The sequence below is a fragment of the Phycomyces blakesleeanus genome (assembly GCF_001638985.1).
Source record: "Phycomyces blakesleeanus NRRL 1555(-) unplaced genomic scaffold PHYBLscaffold_17, whole genome shotgun sequence".
NCBI lineage: Eukaryota > Fungi > Mucoromycota > Mucoromycetes > Mucorales > Phycomycetaceae > Phycomyces > Phycomyces blakesleeanus.
In genome coordinates, this window is record NW_017265150.1 from 273,314 (window position 1) to 296,472 (window position 23,159).

Here is a 23,159-nt window from a genome sequence, read left to right on the forward strand (position 1 = left end):
AAAGTTAGGTGCCTGGTGAAAGATTGATGAGCACACAATGTGTGGAGACAAAGTAGTACACTAATACGTACAAATGAAGGAAGCAAAATAAAAGAAGAGAGATTAAATGAATAGTACAAGAGAAATTAGAAAGCAAGAGTAGCACAACAATGAAAAAGTTAGTCTAGGAGATTAGCGGACTGAAAGAAAAATTGAAGGGATGTGTTCACAGAAGCTACTATATTGCCATGAAAGAAAGGTACATTATTAAAAATTGTGTGCCAGTATGCTTTACAAACTGCAGCAATTTCAGGACACACCATTTTGCCTTGAAGGGTTAGAAAAAGGCACCAGACCCCGGACAGGTGGTCATAGTTAATTAGTCTGGTTAGATAGTAACGTCGTCCCCGTAAAATTACTGGTTATCAATTTTAAGTATTCACTGCCCATTTGCCCTACCCGTTTGTCTAAACTTATGAAAGCCTTTCAAATTTCTATAACTGTCTTGATAGTTAAAAGTTCTCTTGTATAAATTCAATTGCTATATGGTGTATATTTTTATCCCTAACTTTACTTACTTTTTTACTGTTTATTTTAATTGCGCACAATTACAATCGTATATAGTCTATGGACAATAATATGTATATGATAATAACAAGAATGTTTGTGATATCATTAAACCATTTGAAATATCTGATATCTTTGAAGTCTCTAAAGCCCTAAAAACACCTAAAGTACCTGAAGCACCTAGAGCCCTTAGAGTCATTAGGGTCATTATAACCCTCATAACCCTCATTGCCCTCAAATCATCTAGAATCTTCCAAGGCTTTAAAGTCTTTACATTTCCAAGTTGTTAGACAATACCATTAGATTCTTCTCAAATGAAGAAATCATTTTAGTCAGTGAACCACTTTCTTCATACCTTTCAAAAAGTCACCAAGTAATCTCTTTTAAATACCAAGCTAGTTTAAAAAATATTCTTGCCACTTTGCTTGTCCTTATTGTTCATCTCTAGAGAGAATCCTCTCTGTCTATAAAGCCAGACTTCCAGACCAAAGGGAATTTCATTCCTGACCTTGTTAAGTTTCTGCTGTGGGGCTCCAGGTAATTTGCAGTCATTTACTCTAACGTATATAGCAACATTAACACTATTGTCAAATAGAGCATCATTGAGCAGTATGTAGTTGATATTGTGGCTCTTAAATGAAATCAATTCAAAAAGAAGCAATACAGATACAGCTCTGATATGCCTGTGCTTCAGAGTGAAATCATAAATCTGATAATTCTAAAGCTAACAAAAGAAGAAGGCAATGTAGTGCCAGGTTTTGGGCCCTTTTACTCCCCACCTTCATGATTAATAAATGCATTTTTAAATTTTATTTTCTTATACCCTTTTAAACTGGTTTATATGTTGCGTAGTTGTTAAAATCATAACTTTTATGTCCAAGTGTAATCGAATCTTGTAGTATTCTAGGATGACATTGTTATACCTTACCCACGCCTTTTTTATATATATTAAGATACAAGCAAATCAAGTCTAAAATTTTATATAAGAAGAAGAGAAAAAGGGTAGCCTCTAAACATGCTTGTAAAACACTGGATATTCTTTAAGCAATTAAAGTCATGCACAAATAGTTTACGATTTGAGAATACTAGAATAAATTACAAAAAGAAAAGGGCGAATAAGTAAGTTTAGAAGAGACAGCTTTATAATCTTGATCGATTTAAGATTTGAGAGACCAGAAGATTGGATGTTGTATTTCAGGTACGAAACAATAGAAAAATAAAATATTTGATAATAGAGACGTATAGAAATACTTTGAGACTGTATATCAGTTGTCTTTATTCATAAATAAAAAGTGTCCCTTTTTATAAGAAAACACAATCTGCTCTTGTCATTACGTCTTAGTTTCTTAAGGCTTTCTTCCTTTACTATATTTGGTTATTAGAGTGTATTTACTGCTTAACTAGTGTCGGTGTTACAATTATGACATCAAGTCATAAATCGTACTTCTTTAGCTCTTAGCTATTCTTTTCTCTTTTATACTAGAGCTTTAGGACTTCCTACTAAATTAGCTCCATATCGATCTGACACAGTTTACCCGGCAGTATGATATAATTATCTTAACAATCTTTAAGATATTATCTACAGTACTAACTGTAATAATTATTGGGCTGATTACTTAATCGTTTATATATATTTTATACTGACAAGATGATAGCTACTACGCTATCCCAATATGAATATGTTCTTATATGTGATAAATCCAACATCCGAGTGTCTGGGTCACCACATTGGACTTTTCTTTTGTATTGTGTGGCGTTCTTTGACAGTCCTAGACACTATCCAGGTAGGACACAGGAATACCTACCAGGTTAAAAACACGTACATGCGCATAAAGTGATATATATATATATATATATAATATAAAGGGTCTTTCATAGAAAAATAAGCTGAATTGTTAAAGGCAGCCATAACTGGATAGAATTTTATCAAGGGAATAAAAAAAAATCAACTTCAGCTGTACATGTCTTTTCTTTTCTTAGAAAAAATATTTATTTATTTCTTTAATTGATCTACTTATAAACAAACAATCATACATTACTTGACAATCTCCAAGTACATTCTAAAATGCCAAGCTTGCCTCGCCTACTTGAGAATGATTGTTTATTTAGCAGGCAATTCAATCCTGAGAATCCATTAACACATCTGCCTTTTGGATCTAGATTGATCACATTTGCAGCCAAAGAAAAGCTTAAACTTCTATTAAGTAAACAACGGTACTCGGAAGCCTTTCAACTTTTGCGTGGACTACTTAAAATTCGATTTTATAAACCCAAGGCCTTTTGGAAAGTATGTCATTCTGTCATTCTTTAATTTGTAATCTACTGACATCATAATCATCAATAGGTTTGTGCAGAAATTGTTCAGCATTTGGCTCCATATGACTTGGCAGGATTTCTTTATGCAGCATTCATATCATCTTCAGCATCAAATGTAAGACGATTAAGTCTATTCTTTAAAAGAAAGAAAATAAATCTAATTTTTCTTTTCTTTTTCTGGTTTGTGTATCAAGGGAATGGTTATACTTGAAACATGGATAAACTGTCTTTTGAATTCAGATAGAACGCAAGAGGCACTTGAAGAATTAGATAGGTAAATTGATATTAGATATAAGCAAGAATAAGGCGAACAACTAATTATTATCATTTTATTCCTAGACTTATTGACATCCAACCTTACAACACAAATGTTGAGTTGTGGAGGATATATGCCATGTTGAAATTCACAGAGTGGAAGGAAAAAGCTGACGCTATAAAATTTCAGTCCGAAACAAACTCTGGAGATGAAAACGAAGACGAAGACGAAGACGAGGAAGAGGATGATGAGGACATCGAAGATAGAAAAAAACGTTTGAATTACCCTGCTGCTACTCGCCTCTTAAGCATCGTAAGCAAGGCCTCGGAAATGGTACCGGGAGATACACAGCTAAGAGGTGCTCAATTGGAGGCAAGTAATTAATGACCTTGTAGTAAATCAATAAAGAGTTAAAGAGCAATAATGTTAACAACTGTGTGTTTAGCTATTGCAATATCTAAAAGACTTTAAAAACAAGACAAACTTAATGAGGAGAATCTACAGATACGCTATAAGTAGAAGAGATCCAGGCCAGATGAGGTAAGGAATAAAAAAAAATACGCCATTTTTTTCTAAAACAACATATTATTATTATTATTATTATTATTATTATTATTATTATTATTACTATGATTACTAACTAATGACATTATCTTGCCAGTCTTTTACTTTATTATTGGCCTGAAACAGAAATTGGATCATCAGAATGGAAAAGAGTAGCCGTTTCAGTGTGTAATTGGGATCCAATTGCAAATGTAAACGTTGCCCTTCGACCACTTATCGAGAATCTCAAGAAGTGTCTACCAGGAAAACATGTTCATGTGGATAGCAGTCATAAAAATCAGTTTTTGGTGCACAAGTATCCGAGAACCTTGCAAAACTCATCTGATAAAAATCGTAAGAACAAGACATCAACTACTCTTATATATAATACTCAAACACATAACATTAATGTTTGTTTATTTATCGGTGCGTATAATTCTTTAAAGAGTATAAAAGTGCTGTTAGAAGGGCATGCTTTGCTGAAGTGTCAGCATGGATCATGTCATTTCACTTGTTACTGGATAGATTGGCGCATGGTTCAACCGACAAGTGGACACTTCACTATACACTCAAGATAGTCGAATTTTACATGTAAAAAAAAGAGAAAGAGAGAGAGAGAGAGAGAGCGAGCGAAAATGGTTTATTATTAATTTTATTCTTTTATATAGCATTATGCAGAAACTCCCTCGTTACTCTGAACGGAAATATATCACAGAATTTCTGCTGGAAGACATCTGTAATCGTGATATGGAAACGCCTCTTGTACGCCTCATTGATATTTGTAAAGATGAACCGCATGAAATAGGGAATCCGAAAATTGCGAAAATTGCGAAAATTCTAGAATATTGTGCTATGTTCAGATGGCATTATAAAGCTCTTCGAAACCCGGAACCTGAAGAATATGTACCCACAGAAACATCAGACCCCTTTTTATCTCCTATAATCAACGAAATTGAGGGTGAAGTATGGGAGGAAATGCAGGACGATACACCAGAAAAGGATAAGGCGCGCAGGCGCTACGAAAGCAGTGGTGGGCGTACCGAAGAAGATATCATAGTCGAACTTCAAGATTTGTTTAGGAAAAAAATTATGAAAAAGAAAACCGAACTGTACACAGAAATTTGTCTTAGCTCTGAGGACGAATATGAAGAAGATTCTGGTGAACTCTCAAACGAAGAGGAATTGGATGATACTTCCCCACTCGTAAATAACACACTAGATATTCCCTTGGAAGATCCTACAGATAAAGACTCTTCAGAGTCAGATACTGGAGAAAGTAGATCTCTTGTACCCTCGAAACGAAAAAAATCTTACGGCGAAGGATCTGAAAACAATATTAAAAGTGAACCACAATCCGATGAATACCATGACGATGACGATGATAATAATGGTGGCAGTGACAGTGACAGTGACAGTGACGTTTACATTGACAGTGATTATGGAAAAAACAAAGCTACACCACCTTTTGTTAAAAGAAATCTGAGACCTCGCACTGCAGTATGACACTGTAGAAAAAGTAGATGTCTTGTATTTTGAAGAAGCGGCAAAATTTGACAACTGGAAGTAATCTCTGAAAGGTTGCCATAAACTTTTTTTTCAAATTCGGATTTGCTTAAGCTCTTGGTTTTACTTTTGTAAGTATATTAAAAGTGTGTTTTTTTTGTTTGAAAATAATGATGATGATAATAATAATAGAGTATGTTTTTTTAATGGTATATGGAAGTTTAGATGTCTGTTTAAACGCAAGCTTGGCTAAAGACCAAAATTCACGCATGAATATCACACATACACACAACCTCAATATTTGTTTCTGGTACTCTTGAGTTCAACAGTATACGCTGGCATAAATTTGGCACCAGTTTAGCCATGAATAATAACATATTTGTTTCTCTAAACCGCAATCCAAAAAAAAAGAAAATAATAATAAAGTAGGCGTGTTTGGACTATTTTACTCTCAAACTTCACAAAAAGCTTTCCCTTTGTTTCTTTATATTTTACCAACTGCTTTAGAATACTATATGGATAAGATAGTAAGTACACATGATCATCAAGAAGTTTTAAAATTGTTTTCAATTGTACTCTGACCAGGCCTGTCCGGTGGTCTTTCCTGAAACATTTATATCAAGGTCTGTCTTGCATTGCTTTTATGTATATTATTGTTTTGTGAGACATGGCATTATATTATCAGGAAAGACAGTGACCTTTATCTGAAAAAGGAATATTCCTGTAAGATATAAATATTCATTAAATAAATATCTGCATCCTTTGTTGTGTGAATACTGCCATTTTTTTCTTTAAAAAAAAAGGAGAGAAAGAAAGAGTACTGCACTTCCTGCTGACCAAATACACATTTTAATGTACAATATTTTGTTCAGAGACTGTGATTATCGTTTTGTAACCTTTATTATTGAACAAATTGATTTGTCTTGAGATTTTGAGAAAATGTAAAATGCAACACTTGGTTAAAACCATGTATAAGCAATAGAGTTACTGTCGGTATTTTGATCCGAGCCTTCAAAGACTAGACTTTACAAAGATATAGTACACTCTAATTTCATAATATAAATTGGTTAAAAAAAAAGAGGTTCAATTTGATGCTAGATAGGTATAGTTTTCAGATAGAGATCAAAATACTAAAAGTTATAGTATCTGGTTGAGTTTATCATTACACAAAGATAGCCATCCCATGATTCCCAAACTACGGCATCTAAGCTCTTGTTTATATATGAGCTATACTTTATTTTTACCAGTCATCTGATTAGTTGAGTTAAAGTATATATAAAATAGTTTTATACCGAAATTCTATAAGCCAAATTAAATACAAGGAGTTAATACTTTAATGGTCATAAAGGCCGTGCAAGTTATTAGCTGCTGGGATATGGCTTGTATTATTTTTTCAAGAGAAATGATTTACAGAATTCAATTATAATATTAGAGTGTGGGTGACATAGTTAAGTGACTCTTGTCATTCAATTGAATTAGAATACATACCATTACTGTAGTAAATTTAAAACTAACAACTGCTCAAAGCTTGTACTGCTTGGATACATCTGACTCGGTTCAGAAATTAATTGGTTGTTTGATTATAAAATATATTTATATATCTAAAAACAAAACAATGAATACAACAGTACAAAGGGCAATAATAGCCTATCTTGTTCATCGCTTTATCTTTAATGTACAAGGTGCTTCTACAAGTAGCTAGTTTTCTTCTTTTTTTTCTGAGCCTCCTTACTTTCTGGTCATTTTATTAAGGATTGATTGGCATCAAAGGTATTGTAACAACACCCCCCAAAAAAATTGAATTTCCCAACACGAGTGTATATATATATATTATCTCTTGAATCGGTGTCGTACACACACACATACACACAGCACATACTTTCATTTGCTAATCCCCGTGTCTTGAAGAAGAGCAAGGGGGTAAATTGATATAAATATAGATACGCTACAGATACAGGAAAACGAAGGCCAGGATTGTAGCACATCCCGATTTCGAACTAAACCTCAGTTTACAAAGCCTGAACTAATAAATGCTATAAAAGATAATTTTTGTGTAATGTACATATACAGGTTTATAAAGTCCCTTTTATAAATACATATGCTTTAATCGATTAGAGACGTGCTTTTGCAGCCAAGAGTTCCTCCGCAAGCGCCATCCTAGCCTCTTCGTTGTCTTGTTCGATAAGGATCGCGCGTCTCTGATCCACATCTGCACGAAGTCCGTCCAATCTCACATTTTCACTGGAAAGGTGATGCCATGCCCAACTGCGCGAATATTCAGAGTCAATGCCTTCAATAACATGGCAAATCTTGAATCCCAAGTTTGTAATAAACCTAAAAAAAAATGTTATCAGATTGGTGGCATCTTTACGTACCAGCAGTGCTTCAACTTCAATGGATGTTATACTGTATACAAAACTTACTTCATTCCATGACCAGAGTCACCAGAGGCAACTATAAGATTACTGAATTCAGGGTGTGGTGCAACGAGAAAATTTCCGTCTATGGAATCACTGTACCTATTACAAGGTGTGGCTGTCAGAAAGAAAGGAAAAATAGAGCAAGTAATTGAATCGGAGCGACTCCTGTTTTCTTTTTTCTTTTTTCTTTTTTCTTTTTTCTTTTACTTACCAGCAAACACGAGCATAGCTGACGTCAAGGCTGGAAGTACTGGGCAGAAACTCATTCAAAAACCCACGCATTTCTCTAAGATCCTTGATTGGAATAGTGTCTGTTACATGTGCAAGTTGAGTACGAGGAATGGAGATGCCGTCTTCACGAGGATTAAGGTAACCGCTAAAGTGTCGTCCAACCTTGACTTTTCCATCGCCATTGGTCGGGAATCCATAGTATCCTGTCAAATGCCATCAATTGTCATCGTTAGGAAACATTATTGCCGGTCAAGTAAAAAACAAAAAACAAAAAACAAATAGACCATTATTTGTTTGAAGTCAAATAGCCAAACGATCAAGTGGCCATTACATCTAGCGGTAACTAACCAGTGCGTGAAAGATCAGCACACCATACTGGCTGATTCTTCAACTGTTTGCTTAACGACTGAGGAGGTTTAAAATGAACAACAACCTGTCCAGAAGCAACCAATTGGTCGGACATGTCTACTAGACCGGCAGTCCAGGAGCCGGTTGCCAAGACAACACGGTCAGCATAATGAATCAAGCCATCCTTTGTCTGGATGCCAATGACCTTCTTTGGCTGTGTGGGATCACAGTGAACTTGAGCAAGCTCTCCTTTAGCACCTTGGACAAATTTAACACCGTTGGCCACACATTTGCCATACAAATGTTTGACAGCTTCGGCGGAGTTACACCAGCCTTGCAAACAAAATGAGATTTTAGATTTAGATATTTGATTGAGATCTATGATTTATTACCTATTGTGTAATGTATTTAGTATATCCGCCTTGTTGGGCCCCATTTCGATATCCCTTACCTCCTTCTTTGTTGAGATAGGCAATGTTGTATCCATTATCAACAGCATCTTTAAAATAAGGATAGCGTGCAATGATCTCTTCTGGACTCTTTAGTTCTTCTATCACATGACCATAGCCGGCTTCTCGAATGTGCTTCAAACTCTGTTTCTCAAAATCAGAATACTCTCCATTGCTGGAGAATAAAAGGACACCCGAGGGATGAAAGACTGGCTCAAGTCCCATGTCTGCCCTCTCTTTGTTCCACTGATGCCACATTTGAATAGCCTCGATTGCAAGGTGCATATAAATAGTGTCGTCGGCATAGTCCATGCGAACAATTTTGTTTATATCTTAAAACCAACAAAAGAGAATAAATAAATAAATAAATAAATACAAATTATGTGTTTAATTGCTTAAATCACACAATATCTTGTGAATATACCAAACCTGTAGAAGCAGCATCGGGAGCTGGAATGGTCTGGCGATCATACACCCACACGTCATATATTCCCTTGAGCGAGAGGGCATAGGCTGTAGAAAGACCAAAGCACCCTCCACCAACAATGATTATCTTGTCTCCAGGGGCGGGTGGCTGATAGGTCATTATCGTCAGGAGAAAAAGGAAAAAGAAGATTAGAATGGGCGGGACGGGATCAGAAAGGGCTAATTCATGCTACTCAAGCAGTCACAAACATCTTTAAAAGTGCGTTATCTCTCTCTTGCTCACAAGTTCATGCTCTTTCTTCTCTCCCAATGGCTTTTGTACAACAACATCGACAACCTCGCCGGTCCCGTCTCTCTTCTGACGAGCCAGTTGTTTCTCAACGCACACGGGAGCTAACCCGATCGTCCACCCTTTCTGAATCTGACAATGATTGGCATGTCATCAGTTCTGCATTGCCATCCTCTCCCCGTTCACATCCCTCGCCTGAAGCCGTATCACCTTCTCTCGAACCATCCGAACCAGAATCATTTTCTTCATTTAGACCTTCGGATACTGAATCTATATCTGATATCGACATTCCTAATGCTCTTACGTTTGTGCCTGTTTTCGCCAATCTGCCTGTCCATGATGGCACAGGCACGTTCCTGGACGACTCTGATTCCCAACTCGACTCTGATTCACCTATCGCATTTGCACGGGTAGTCCGTCGTATTCTACACTCTCCCCAACCAGCCACATGGGCAACTTATGAAGACGATTTTGAACCCAATTCACCCTCTATGCCAAACATCCTTTTACCAAATGGTGGTATCGCCCCACCTTCATTTGCGAGCCAACCACAAGCAGAAGCAGAAGCAGAAGCAGAAGCAGAAACAGAAGCAGAAGTAGAAGCAGAAGTAGAAGAAGGAAAAGAGAAGATCCAGAGTTTGCATTCTGCACTAATTCTCCCTCAAGGGTTATCTGAAAGCGAGTGTTCCAAGAGTACTCAAGATAATGATGACATCAAATTTACACGACGGAAGCATCGCAACCTCGACAGGTAAAAAGAAAAAGAAAAAGAAAAGCAAGGCATATACTATGATATGCTGTGCTATGCTATGTTATGCTGTGCTATGATTGATTTTGTAAATACGTATGATTTGAAAGCTTATCACAAACATCTTTATCGGTTTAGCATTCCAACCCACCACCCTTCAATTCCTGGTAGCTCTACATCTGCTGCGATATTGGCTACAGTATGGCACCATCTGCGCCGTCTGACAAATCATCTGATAGAAAACGACACAAATTCAACAGAAACATTTAGTAACCTCTTTTCAGAGGCTGCACTCGAAGGCTGTATGCCTTTTGGCTCTCACCTCCACATGGACTTTGGAACCGGGCTTCGATCTACCTATGCAAGCCCGAGAATGGAAGGCATGCAAGGTAGCTAGCAAGTTAAGCCAGTCAGCCAGCTAAACACAACCCATCCAAATCACACCGCATACACAAACGTCATTTTGTCCATTCTCTACTACATCGTCACACACAAATATATATATACAAACACACACACACGCACATACTACGCACACACATAAAATATAAATATACAGTACACTTAATATATAATTCTGACTTTGGTATCTTATTCCTTGTTTTCTTGTGAACTGACATCAAGGAGTATAATTGAAATTATATAGTATTGGTTGATAATTGACACGGGATTAAAGAAGAACTAGAGAGTGTAAGCCAAAAACTAAAGATTCAAACTTCAATTGAACGATTTTTATAGGATGAATTAGATTTGCTCAAAAAGAAATCATTCAAAAAAATCGTGTATGACTTCATATTTCCCACTTGTTTTTTTCTTCTATTGAAATGTTGGAATTTGTGTATATATAATATTATAAAATCAAATCAAAATTCCCAAAAAAAAAATTTAGAAAAACCCAACATTTACAGTATCACATTTTTATATTAATAGACCTTGTGAAGGTAGGACTTGTAAAATAGGCATTTTATGCAAATAAGATTTATATAAGAAAAAAAAAAGCGATTTCTTCAGTAATGGACATTCTTCTTCTTCTTCTTTAGTTAATGACTGATAATAATTTTGCTGTAATTTATTTATTTAAAGATATTAATTTTTTTTTACCAAATGCTTCTGTTTCATCATATTATATCATCAACATATATATTTCTTTAAAAAAAAAAGCTCAATTAAAGCCCTTGACGACAAGTTCATCATAAAAACCTGCATTAAATACACATTACTTCTTTACTCTTACTCTTACTCGGATCCAATTGTGTTTTGGCTTTTTTTTTTGGCAACAGTAAAATAAAATAAGGTAAAATTTAAAATACAAAAGAGTTTTTTGTACAATGTATAGAAGATGTGCGTGTGTGCGTGTGTATTAATGTATGACAGAAAAAAAAAGTACAAGGGAGATAGGTGGAAAAGAATATAAAGATGAAGATTGATTTTTTTTATGAGAAATGAATGTTGGCATTGTTGAAAGTGAGAAGAATCCTATTAAAGCAAAGAAATAAAGATGTTAATGATCACTTATTTTATAGTCATAAAGAAATCAAAATTTTGTCTTACTTTAAGAAATCGTCCATATCGCAGTTGGCTGCACGCTTCTCTGCCATACCAATAGACTCAAGAATTTCAACAACTTTGTCCTTGATATCAACGTCATCTTCTAACATCTAAAATCACATTGTATGGTTAACAATCATGCTTTCTGTGTATCAATATACGGTGTGTTCTTACTATATTGTGAGCGGAGCAATATGTGTTGTAGTTTTGTTTCAACATGTGAAGTACGGTTGTCTGCTTAAAATTGGCCACCAAATGCTAATCCATGTAACAATTTTTTTATAATATTAGTTTCTCTGCTTCTTCTTGTTTTCAGAATAGCACCCTATTATATATATAATTATTTATTTACCTTGTGTTTTCTTACAAACGCAATACGCAACAAACCATCAAACTCCTTGGAATCAACAGGAGGAGGAGGGTTTTTGGGTTCAAGGCGGACAACAGAAGACTCGACTTGAGGAGGAGGTCTAAAGTTGTTCTTTCCTACTTTCATAATATGATCCACCTTTGCATACAGCTGTACATTTACAGTCAATCGACAATAAAGGGTATCTCCGGGCTTTGCAATCAGACGTAGAGCAAATTCACGCTGGAACATGAGTACTGCACATCTATAACAAAGAATAAGAATCCCAACCATATTCTTTGTTTAAATATTTAAACAAATGTTTTTTTTTACCTGAACAAGGGACGGTGTTCCAACAGCTTGAAGACTAGAGGAGAGGAAATCTGGTATGGTGTGTTACTGATGCACACGTCGAAATATGGCAGTTCAGTCTTCATGAAATCGCCCAACATAATGTGAAGCTTTCTCTGATCGGGTCTATGTAAAGCAAGCAAGATTTACTACAATTAATTCAATTACCAACAAAAGAAAATGTACCGAAGGAGAAATAAGCCCATTCATTTTCTCCCTTTTACTTCTTGTCGAAAATTTGGTGTGTTTATCCATCGTCTTTACTTACGTTCCATTTACACGCTTCTGGAGTTCAGCAGCCATACGGGGATCGAATTCAACAGCGACTACTTTTTTACACTGAGCAAGAATACGGACGGTCAAGTTACCAGTACCAGGTCCAACTTCAAGCACAGTATCCGATCCAAGTAAACCAGCCTATTTATTATAAATAAAATATAATATTTTTTTTATTAAAAAGAATTCTTTGGTTAATACGTTTTTTGTTTCTTGCTTAATCATTACTTTGTCGTTTTATGTTTGTTCTTTCTTGCCTTGTCTACAATTCCCTGAGCTACGAGAGGATTCTTGAGAATGTGCTGACCGAGATCTTTGTTGAACAGAGGTCCAAATGCTCGCATGTCGGCTCCACTCTCTTGTTTTTTGGTCTGCTTGGTAGTTAACTTTGGCATGCTTAATGTTGTTGTTGTTTTTTGAGGACAGACCCAATAAAAAAAAAAAAAAGAGATATCCTCAAGAAAAAAAAAAAAAGAGCTAATTGCCTAGAGAACATCGTCACATAGTGTGACCGTGGGTGTCTGAGTTTGTATATTTTGTCCATAAAAGACAGCCAGCTTTTTGGAGCCAGATGTAGATGAACAATAAGGTCCTTCTTATTTCTCCACACAAACCACACCATCAATATGCCTACAAACACCAATTTGCCAGCTCAATTGAAGCGCAAGAATCTAGAAGAAGAGGTAAAGAGAAAAAAAAAGAATCTAACCAGTTACCTTTTGGCACTAGTATTTTCTTTTTCTTTCTTGTTAACCAATTCGGTTTATATATATATATATATATAATATTTAAATTTATTCTATTCTATTAGATCGCGCCAAGTCCTAAGCGAGTTCATCCATCGGAGACTACCGTGACTATGGAGGAGTGTGGTGACAATGTGATGGACCTTTGCGACAACCAGACCTTTAGTATCTCGCCATCGGACCTTCCTCCTCGATCGACCACCCCTCCGTTGGGTATGACCCTGGCACACTACGATGCCTCTGTAGGAGGTTACACGGCGTCTGTCGTCAAGACTGAAAATCGATTTGATGCTCCAATTTGCTCTGGAATGACACCTGTCTATAGAGCACCAATGGAAAGATGGGGATCATGTCTTATTTAAATCCCTAAAGAAAGAAAGAAAGAAAAAAGTTATTTTCTTATAAGAAAGATAGAACCATTGCAGGCAGTGGCATCCTGTGTTTTTTTTTGTTAGCAAGGGAGAATAAATACAGAAGGACTGAATTGAGCAAACCTTCTCGTTCATATTGAATGGGACACCTCCTTATTTCTGACCGTAATGAATGTATATAAATACATCTATTTATTTTCTTAAGAATACAAATAAAGAAAATAATGAAAATACAATCGACCGATTATCTGTATATCAATATACAAAACTCGCTTTGTTAGTTGACAAGCAATAGATTCTGTCTTGTGCTAAATGTATGATTGTGAGTATGTATATAAGCCGAGAAGAGTGGCATTAATTTTCTATATGACTTTAAAGATCAGTACCAATTTATGTATATAGATGATAATAAAAGGCCAATTGGTATTACTCGATGAATCTCCAATATCCAGCCGATCTTATTTTATGTAGGTGTGTTTGTGTGAGTCGTGGGCTATAAAAGGTGTAATGCCGTTTGTTGATCTTGGTGAGGTTAGGTTGCGATTTCCAAGGAGGCTCAAAGAGACACGAACAATCCTTATTATTATTATTTCTTTTCTTTTCTTTAAATGACTGTCGTGGTATCACAGATTCAAAACCTCCTTGGATAATTATGTTCATTGTAACAGCTTTTATTTATTTATTTTATTTTTTGCAAGCCCAAGATATTGGCTCTAAAAGCCTCAATTTATTTTTATTTATTTAAAGATGCTTTCAAAATGTCCAAACAAAAAAGAACAAGAAAAGGACGGTTCCAATTGCAAGAAAGTAGAGTACATATCCGCGTATTATTCAACGTTGATGAAACAATTACAAGAATATCCTACCAGCCTTTTCTTTGTTTTATAGAAAGAAAAACAATGAACGAATGAAATTTGCATGATACTCATAAAATTGTCTAATCAATTTATGTGGGTGTAGGACACCAAAATCTGTATCTCTGGAACAAGTAGTGGATTTACTTGTAAAGAGATTTGAAACTCTTTTCTTTTGATGAACCAACTAAACTACGTACAATTCTTGAGATAAACAGCAAGGGCTTTTAATTTTAAATAAAGACGTAATTCCATTCGATTAAAATATACGGTAAGTTTATTGCCAAAAAAAAAAACAAAGAAAAATAGTGAATTAGTAATTAATTGTATTGAAAGCGAAACGTTGTCTTTTTTTTTATTTTTTGCCTTCCTATGAAATTGTGTGTATGATAAAAATGTACAAAAAAAAAATGAATGTGAAAGAGCTACTCCTACTGTTTAAGTGCCGCAAATATACTGTTTCTCATAAATAACCCTTGACGCAATCTCAGGTAGAGTGGTGTGGTTCAAGTGAAAGTGTCTGACTGCCAAATGTTCTTACTATCAATATTGTCTCAGTAAGCTATTAAAAAGAAAAAAAGGATAATAGATCATCCAACTTAAAAACAGATACTATACAAGTTTTCGACTTGTCTATAAGACCATGTAGTATAAGCACAAAAGATTCTCAAAATCTTCTTGTTCTTCTTTTAGGATTATATCTTCTAGCAATCAAGCTGGATAAAGCTATATGGGAAGCCACTGAAATGCCTTTTTCTTTCAACACAAAAATATGAAAACAAGTACAAGATGTGTGTAGAATGGTTGAACATGATGAGTTAAATAGTAACCTCCGATTCATCATGTAACACGAGTTATTTACATGATTAGTGTATCTTTTTGTGAATTAATATTCAAGTGGTCATTAGGGATTGCTAATTGTTCACAGTCGTACTTGGTACGCTTATTGTGTCAGAAATATTCAGTAAAATAATATTGAATAAATAACAAAAGAAAAGAAAAAACAGATGAAAAAGATGGCATAATTTAGCATGTTAATCTCCTGATTGGAATCTCATCATGAAATCAAATAGTCTGTTTCTGCATAGTGATTGCAAGAGTATAAAAGACGTAACCAATCATTCTCTTCCTGGTCTCAAGTTTACTGATGTAGCATTCTATTGAGTGTATTGTATTAATCTATCAAAAATAATGCAAAAGACAAATTCTCTCTTTTTTTTGTTTCTCAAACTAGAGATAAATATCACTTTATTCTGCCATTGGTCTTATCCACTAGACTTTGCTCTATACACAACATTAACCTGGTTCAAGGGCATTAATTATTTGATTTTTCTTTTTGAAATCCCAAATGTTACAGGATTGTTGACTTTTATCAAGCTACTGCCAAGCTATTAAAAGGCTCCAATAGTTGGAATTGACCCCAATGTATACAACTTATTACTTCAGACTTTTCTTTGAAACAAGGACGATAATTCGAGCTTCTTTCTTCCAAAGTATCATTTAGAATTATAATGCTATACTAGCAATGGGAACTATAAAGGATACTCAAAACTATAGTTATATCTTATATTATTATTATTACTATTTGGTGATGAGTATATACATAGATATAAAAAGGTATGGATAGGAGCTACCTTACATGCGGCTGTAGAAAACGCAACACCCCTGAAATTCCGATCTTTTCTTTCTTTCTTTTTAGGTTTTTGTTTTTGTGAGGGGGATTAAGATACATTTGTCGAGGCATGAGAATTGAGGGAATTCCTCGCATGGACCGTTGCTAGATATCATTTGTCAATATCCAGCATAAGGTTTCGCGCAAATAATATGCTTCCTTGATACTACAATATACCATAGTTTTTTTTGTCCTATTTTCATAAGCTGCTAAAACAAACAACTTGTTGTTGATGTTCAAACATCATATATAAATGTCTTGCACTGCAAGAATTTGTGCTTAGCCGTGCAAGTCTATAAAGCTTATTGTCCTTGCGCTGAAAGGCTCTCTTTTTACAAGATACTTTGATCGTATTTGTATAATTTTCTTATTACAAACCATATATGAGATAAAAACTATAACTTTTCTTCTTCTTAAATGTTTGAATAATTTGCTATTGATATTAAATATATATGTATATATACCCTTCATTCCATATTATAGAAATACTATGTAAGAGCTTACTGCAGGGTACTTTATTATTGGATTAAAATAAAGCAGGGTGCTATGTGACAGTAATTATACTGTAATTAGGTGTATTTCATTTTGCATCTCTATCTCTTGGAAGGAAAGAAGCACAATATCACTTTTCTCTTGTAAGAGACTCTGGTAAAATTTAAGAAAAAATGTACAATTTTAATATCAAGCTCTATAAGCCATTTATCTTTTTTTTTATTATCTCAAAGCCTTGGAAAAAAGAAGAATAAGCACAATTAGTTGAGCTAAAACATATATCTATTGGCCCTATATCTCATTTCTTATGTATAGCTTATTAAAAATTAAATAAAAATGAGACTTGAACTATCATATTAAATCACAGAAAGTCTATATAACCTCTTTGAATAACACAATTACAACATCTTATGTTCTTTATAGCTCTTAGGTTGGCCTCACAGCCTTTGTTTTTAACAATCGTTCTTCATTGTATAGGTATACTAACAAGAGATTCTAAAAAACAAAACTCTACGTCGTCTTCCAAGCCGTTTCCAAGAACGATTGGTACACAAGAGCAAACAATATATAATAATAATAATAAAAAAAGATAATCAAGAATGACATTGACACCTCCTATATTTGTGACGCTGTGTAGCATTTTGTAAGATACCCCTTCCAGATAACAACTATGTCTTTTTATATCCTCAAAATATGAGCTCTAGAATGCATCTCTATATCTAATTTTTTTTGTTCGTATCAAATGCCCTCCAAACGTTCAAAGACGCCTTTCCTCTATTCTCCTTCTCTCTCGTAAATCCTACACACATAAACAATGAGCTGGGCAAAACAACTCAAGAGTATATTTGCCCGACAATGGAAGAAGACCGGCTCGCCAACATCTGCTTCTGTGACTAGACAGGCCCTTAATGCGGCTCCCACTTTAGACTGTCTTCCGGACGAGATTTTGCTGCGTGTGTTTGAATATCTTGATTTCCACACCCTCTATGGACTCGTTCAGATCTCGCGTCGGTTTAGACAGCTTGCATTCTATGCACTTGAGCACTATGCATTGCCGCACATCCAGCTGGTAACTCTTATTGATCAGGAAGGCCATGGCCAATGGAGAGCGGTCCACAGATTCAGCGGTCTCGATCAACACACATCCAGAGCTACCTTTACGACGTCTTCGATGACCCCTGCACGGCGATACAAGAGCAGCTCCACTATCGCAGCCCCTGTGGTTCGGACTTTGTCTCTCTTAGACTTGAGTCCAAAGGCAAATGACTCTCTCACCTACTGTGTCGACAGAAAGCAGCGTCGAATGAGTATCCGGACGTGTGGAGTTCATGAGATGACTGTTAAATCGTGGTTAGGGTTCAAACAAAAGACATTCGTGGCCTCGCCCTGGAAACTCTTTTATTCCGTTGCCACTTCCCCTACCTTTCGGCTCTCGCTTATCCTTCAGCAAGCCAAGACCCAACCACAAAAGAAGCCTTCTACAAATAATAGCAATAATAATGAGCGGTATATTACTCCCATGGGCATGACCATCCAGCTGGCCACTCTCACACGCGCTGTTCAGCTGAAGTCTAGTACAAGCCAAGTGAGATTGTGTTAATCAAAAGCCTTTAAATATATATATATATATATATACATTATTTTCATCTTCTTTCTGTCTACTGTAATTCTTACCTAATTATAGTTTTACAACAGCTACGTACAATTAGTATCATTATCATTATTATTATTAGCACTACTATTATAGCATGTACCATGATAGAGTCTTTGCTTTCTTTCTTTTTGAATAGAATCTTGATGGGCTTCATAATATGCCATAAATACATACAACATCTCTACATCATCTTCTTATCATTATTGTATTTTCTGCGCATCTGCACATAGAAATACTATAGCCTTTTCTTCTCACTTGAATAACAATAGTAATACCAATATTAATGACAATCAAAACAAGAAGAAAAAAAAAACAAAACCTAACCGAATAGCCTAAGCCATATCGAGAGCCCTTTCTTACTTTCTTTCTTTCTTTTTTTTTTATAAACCTGGCATTGAAAACAAGACCTTTTTTTTGATATATATATATATTTTTTATTTCTTTGTTTCATCATGACATCATTCCACCAAGTCAATGGCGATGACTTTGATCATGATGACCAGAATCTCATGCACAACGGAAAGAGCCATGAGCAAATTATTGATGGTCTATTGACTAAAGTTGGTTATGGTCGTTTCCAAAAGAAGTTACTGGTAACAACACTTTGGCTTTGATTTTGATTTTTTTTTAAATATATATATTTGGATGACTAATATCATAAGAATGTGTATTCAGAGATGTTGCAGGAGAAGAAGAAAGTTAATTTTACATATAATAATATATTATTTTTGATATCTATAGATTCTGTGTGGGTTTGGATGGCTGGCTGATAATGTAAGCTTTCGCGCTTTTGCGCTTTGCGCTTTGTATTGTGATTTGCAAAGCTAGTATTTCCTTTTTTTTTACGTTTTTTTTTAACAAACAAAGCCTATTAAACTTTAATAGATGTGGTTACAGGTACAGATATAAAAAGCACATCTCTTTAGAATTAAACCATAAAATACATACACACACATATTTCATAAATCTGATGGGGAGCTTTCATGTGGATCCACTTAGGCAGTGGCAATTATACTTCCAAGAGTACAAGGTTAATGATATTGATATTGGCTAATTGGCTAGTAGCTAGATCTTCTTTAGATGAATAGAATAAACAAGGGCGTTTGATAGACTACTAAAGCTAAACATATGGAATAGAACACTTTTCTATTTCTGATAAATGGATTGGCGTACTATCGAGCTCACTATTCACCGGAATGATGGGAGGCGCATTCTTCTGGGGGACTTATTCAGACGCTCGTGGCAGAAAGACACCCTATACCATGACACTCGCGATAACATCTTTCTTTGGGATCCTTTCGAGCGCATCGTTTAGCTTCTGGAGTCTGTGTCTCATGTTATTCTTTGTTGGATTTGGCGTGGGTGGAAATATGCCAACAGATGGTAAGAAAAGTCCTTGTTAGACATAAGATTTGTATTATCCAAACCTCGCTCATAAAAATAAATAAATAAATAAATAAATAAATGCAGGTGCACTTTATCTCGAGTTCTTACCAAAGGAGCAGCACTATCTCTTGACATTCATGTCCGTCTTCTTCTCGTTTGGGGCAGTTACAGCCTCAATAATCGGATACATCATCTTACCTAGCACCAGCTGCCCTGAGCCAACAGCTGACACCATGATCCCTGACTGTGACCTTGCTAACCAGAACTACGGATGGCGCCTTGTCTTGCTGACCATAGGCGTGCTTACCCTCTTGATGTCGTTTGTGCGCACCTTTTGGCTAAAGTTGCCCGAGACACCAAAGTTCCTGATGAGCCAGTACAGAACAAAGGAGACGATCATCGTGCTAGAGAACATCGCAAGAATCAATGGTGAAGATGTCAGGATCACTGCCAGAGATCTTCCGGCCCGGCCTGTTTCTCAACCCCAATCGATCCCAGAAGAAGAGCAAGCTTTCTTGGATGAAGATGGGGACGATGTGATCTCGGCTGCAGAATCGCTATCTCCAGCCAGCGAATCATTGTCCAACAACTGGCGACAATTATTTGTTCCCAAGTGGAGACGGACGACTCTGTTGGTTTTTGGGATCTGGACCTTGACATCAATGGCCTATACAATGTTCAACGTATTCCTGCCCAAGTACCTCGAGACCCTTGGGTTTGAGAAAACCCCATCTTCTCGCAAGAGTGTCTATTGGGACTACATGGTTTACTCTATCGCGGGTGTTCCTGGTTCACTTGTAAGATCTTTTTACTATTCTTATCAAATCTAATCTGCACACAAATATGTACATCTGTATGTATTTATATTTTTATGAATGTGAATTTCATTTCATTTGAATTTTTTTGTGAACTGTATTTATAGGTGGCTTCGTATATGATTGAAACTAGGCTGGGTAGAAAGGGAACAATGGCTCTGTCCGCATTTGGCTCCGCATTTGCACTCTTTATATTTTCAATTATTGACTCGCACCTGACAATGGTATTGTCTTCTTCGACAGTTTCATTTCTGGCAACTCTCTTGTACGCCGTCATTTATGGTTATACTCCCGAAGTATTCGATACCAGTGTGCGCGGAACTGCTGTAGGGACTGCTTCTGGACTGGGTAGAATCGCAGGTATTCTGAGTCCTCTTGCCTCGGGTTGGCTGTACACATTCTGGGTTACATTGCCACTCCACATCAGCGTTGTTGGCTTTGGACTGGTGGGATTATGTGTTGTCTTGCTTCCATTTGAAACAAGAGCAACTCGAACTTGATTGTTATTTTTCTTTTTCTTTTCTTTTTTTTTTAGGAATTCTAAAATTTGAATTTATTGTATTGTCCAAATATCTACTTCTTTTCTATTTAACTTGCTTGCTTGCTTTCTGTAATCCCCACTGTTTGAATCGCTTTGCTACTATGGGTGTAATGGCTGCAGTGAGAGATAGACGGATGGGCAACAGGATTGTTTTATGAATTCCATAGGCAATCACAAACAGAGACCCAAACGAAGGCTCCCCCTTCTCTATCTTGGAAGGAGTGTGCGACATTCCCAACCACCCTTTTACTTTCTGAAGTACCCATTCCTCAGCCTGCTTTGCTTGGTCGGCTCCCTTGACACTGATTACGGCCATTGTGAGGCTGAGATCTATTACACTGAGTGCAAAATAGACGCTTACGCCCATTGGACCATATTTCTTCGTAAACTGCTTTATTTTTCCCTGGGGAGGAGAAGGTGAAGACGAAGACGACACTGAAGCTGAAGGCGTAGGCGTAGGCGTAGGCATAGGCGTAGGTGTAGATTTAGATGTATGTTTAGGCATAGATGAAGAGGCTTTGGTCGTCATGAAGCGTGTTCGTGGAATGAAAGTCAAGCGAGAAGAGATTGGTCGCTGATAAGGTGCTGTCAAGGGAATCACTCCAGAGAACGCACGGATAAATATATTGCGAGACATTGTAATTCTATTGTAGGTTTAGAGGCGTATATTACTTGGCAAGATAAAGAAGATAAAAAAGATAAATATGAAAAAGAGTAAAAGGAATCCAAACGCGTTGAGATAACTTTTTTTTTTGTGAGCGATGAAATCATTCTTTTATCTTTTAATACTCCGACAGAGTACGCATGAAATAATTTTACCGGTCAGTGAAGAAAATAATATTCTGTTCTTTTTTTCTTTCTTTCTGTGTGCACTGACTGTGTTTAAATAATTAGCATAAAACGTCCGCTATACTAAAGACACAAAGTAAGGTGTTTGAAATAAGGTGATTTTTTTTTATGCCAAATTTTTTGACATGCAAGACAGCAAGCAAGAAAGGCAACAAATATGTATGAGAAAAAAAATCACCAGATTTTATTTATTTTTATATGCTATATTTAAACAAGAAAACTAATAGGCGACCTGGTTTTAGCGAGTAAAATAAAAAAAAATAAAGAGATAATTCTATAATTGTGAGCTTCTCTTGCAGTTGAAACTCGTTCCAATTTTTTTTTGCGTGTTAATGATACGTGCTGGACTAGATGTTTGTGAAGACCAGAGAGAAAAGAAGAAGAAATCGGTCCAATTTTTGAGGAAATCCTAAATTAATGAACTCCCTTGTCTACCAGAGAAAGTCTGGTATGTTTGTGGCTCGAACTTCATGTGGCACTTGATTCGAGTCTTTCTTAAACCAGACAAACACTTTTCTTCGTCTCTATAAAACTCCACATAATCCTGGGCTGTTCTCTCAGCAATATTGGCCATCATTCCAACCTTTCTTGCTCAGAGTCCTCCCTTAGTGACAAGGTCAAGAAGCTGTTATATTTGCTCTGAATTATAAGATCTATATTATCACCGAATCAAGGCCATATTACTACTACTACTATTATTATATGTACTCGCTCAGAGTACTATAGTACTTGATTATTAACATATAATATCCTATTGATTTAAAGAGTAATATACATCACACGAGTTGGTCCTTGTACTTTGTTTAATAAAGCTAAATAACCTGATAAATCAAATTCAATATCTTGTCAAGAAAACAACACATACTGTATCATTAGCTGGATAACTTCAGAGTTCCAAGTGACCATACTCTGTAGAAAAGTAACTGATTATATTATAGATAAATTATAATAAATATTTTTCTACTTGCAGCCAAAGAAATGGCAGCAGCCAGATACTCAATGATCCCAGCACCACTAGTGTCTAATAGAGGAAGATACGTATATTTCTTTGAGGGCAAGAATGGACTATTATTTTATTTACAAGCTTAATATCCATTATTCGCAGATTTAGCTTGTTGAAATGGCATGACAAAACACAAACGTGCTAGGTGCATTCTTCGTAAGGAAGGAGCCTAGACCA

General features: G+C 35.8%; 9 protein-coding genes across 9 annotated transcripts; 6 read left to right on the forward strand and 3 right to left on the reverse strand.

Annotated features, from left to right (window-relative positions):
* Window positions 1-1,561: 1,561 nt before the first annotated feature.
* On the forward strand, window positions 1,562-2,465 carry PHYBLDRAFT_170877 (hypothetical protein; the record flags this gene model as incomplete). Its single annotated transcript, XM_018436442.1, has 4 exons — window positions 1,562-1,665; window positions 2,030-2,087; window positions 2,195-2,330; window positions 2,434-2,465. 4 exons carry the CDS (start codon window positions 1,562-1,564, stop codon window positions 2,463-2,465), a joined length of 330 nt encoding a protein of 109 aa, XP_018288830.1.
* Window positions 2,466-2,611: 146 nt separating this feature from the next.
* On the forward strand, window positions 2,612-5,164 carry PHYBLDRAFT_64131 (hypothetical protein; the record flags this gene model as incomplete). The annotated part of the gene is made up of 8 exons (XM_018441239.1): window positions 2,612-2,833; window positions 2,891-2,977; window positions 3,057-3,136; window positions 3,202-3,494; window positions 3,583-3,658; window positions 3,780-4,015; window positions 4,108-4,252; window positions 4,330-5,164. The coding sequence occupies 8 exons, from the start codon at window positions 2,612-2,614 to the stop codon at window positions 5,162-5,164; spliced, it is 1,974 nt and encodes a 657-aa protein (XP_018288831.1).
* A 1,882-nt stretch (window positions 5,165-7,046) lies between these two features.
* Window positions 7,047-9,204, reverse strand: PHYBLDRAFT_187838 (hypothetical protein). The gene is made up of 6 exons (XM_018439429.1): window positions 9,042-9,204; window positions 8,615-8,944; window positions 8,164-8,496; window positions 7,796-8,018; window positions 7,588-7,683; window positions 7,047-7,498 (listed from the first exon to the last, which is right to left on the reverse strand). Exons 1-6 carry the CDS (start codon window positions 9,196-9,198, stop codon window positions 7,276-7,278), a joined length of 1,362 nt encoding a protein of 453 aa, XP_018288832.1. The 5' UTR covers window positions 9,199-9,204; the 3' UTR covers window positions 7,047-7,275.
* A 143-nt stretch (window positions 9,205-9,347) lies between these two features.
* Window positions 9,348-10,472, forward strand: PHYBLDRAFT_64129 (hypothetical protein; the record flags this gene model as incomplete). The annotated part of the gene is made up of 2 exons (XM_018441238.1): window positions 9,348-10,078; window positions 10,214-10,472. 2 exons carry the CDS (start codon window positions 9,348-9,350, stop codon window positions 10,470-10,472), a joined length of 990 nt encoding a protein of 329 aa, XP_018288833.1.
* A 1,036-nt stretch (window positions 10,473-11,508) lies between these two features.
* Window positions 11,509-12,994, reverse strand: PHYBLDRAFT_64128 (hypothetical protein; the record flags this gene model as incomplete). The annotated part of the gene is made up of 7 exons (XM_018441237.1): window positions 11,509-11,551; window positions 11,627-11,733; window positions 11,798-11,881; window positions 11,976-12,237; window positions 12,306-12,449; window positions 12,592-12,740; window positions 12,866-12,994. 7 exons carry the CDS (start codon window positions 12,992-12,994, stop codon window positions 11,509-11,511), a joined length of 918 nt encoding a protein of 305 aa, XP_018288834.1.
* A 231-nt stretch (window positions 12,995-13,225) lies between these two features.
* Window positions 13,226-13,707, forward strand: PHYBLDRAFT_170882 (hypothetical protein; the record flags this gene model as incomplete). Its single annotated transcript, XM_018436443.1, has 2 exons — window positions 13,226-13,282; window positions 13,411-13,707. The coding sequence occupies 2 exons, from the start codon at window positions 13,226-13,228 to the stop codon at window positions 13,705-13,707; spliced, it is 354 nt and encodes a 117-aa protein (XP_018288835.1).
* Window positions 13,708-17,548: 3,841 nt separating this feature from the next.
* Window positions 17,549-18,554, forward strand: PHYBLDRAFT_64126 (hypothetical protein; the record flags this gene model as incomplete). Its single annotated transcript, XM_018441236.1, has 2 exons — window positions 17,549-18,319; window positions 18,525-18,554. 2 exons carry the CDS (start codon window positions 17,549-17,551, stop codon window positions 18,552-18,554), a joined length of 801 nt encoding a protein of 266 aa, XP_018288836.1.
* A 286-nt stretch (window positions 18,555-18,840) lies between these two features.
* On the forward strand, window positions 18,841-21,089 carry PHYBLDRAFT_155871 (hypothetical protein; the record flags this gene model as incomplete). Its single annotated transcript, XM_018433448.1, has 6 exons — window positions 18,841-18,981; window positions 19,130-19,162; window positions 19,388-19,418; window positions 19,526-19,771; window positions 19,859-20,571; window positions 20,697-21,089. The coding sequence occupies 6 exons, from the start codon at window positions 18,841-18,843 to the stop codon at window positions 21,087-21,089; spliced, it is 1,557 nt and encodes a 518-aa protein (XP_018288837.1).
* An 84-nt stretch (window positions 21,090-21,173) lies between these two features.
* On the reverse strand, window positions 21,174-21,767 carry PHYBLDRAFT_148021 (hypothetical protein; the record flags this gene model as incomplete). The annotated part of the gene is made up of 1 exon (XM_018431993.1): window positions 21,174-21,767. The coding sequence occupies one exon, from the start codon at window positions 21,765-21,767 to the stop codon at window positions 21,174-21,176; it is 594 nt and encodes a 197-aa protein (XP_018288838.1).
* Window positions 21,768-23,159: the final 1,392 nt, after the last annotated feature.

Excerpts from the sequence above, each read along its gene's own strand:
- PHYBLDRAFT_187838 (XM_018439429.1), bottom strand. The coding sequence starts at position 9,198 with ATGACCTATCAGCCACCCGCCCCTGGAGACAAGATAATCATTGTTGGT. Across the intron at positions 8,945-9,041 it reads TCCCGATGCTGCTTCTACAG|ATATAAACAAAATTGTTCGC; the intron begins GTTTGGTATATT and ends GTTGGTTTTAAG. Across the intron at positions 8,019-8,163 it reads TGCTGATCTTTCACGCACTG|GATACTATGGATTCCCGACC; the intron begins GTTAGTTACCGC and ends GGCATTTGACAG.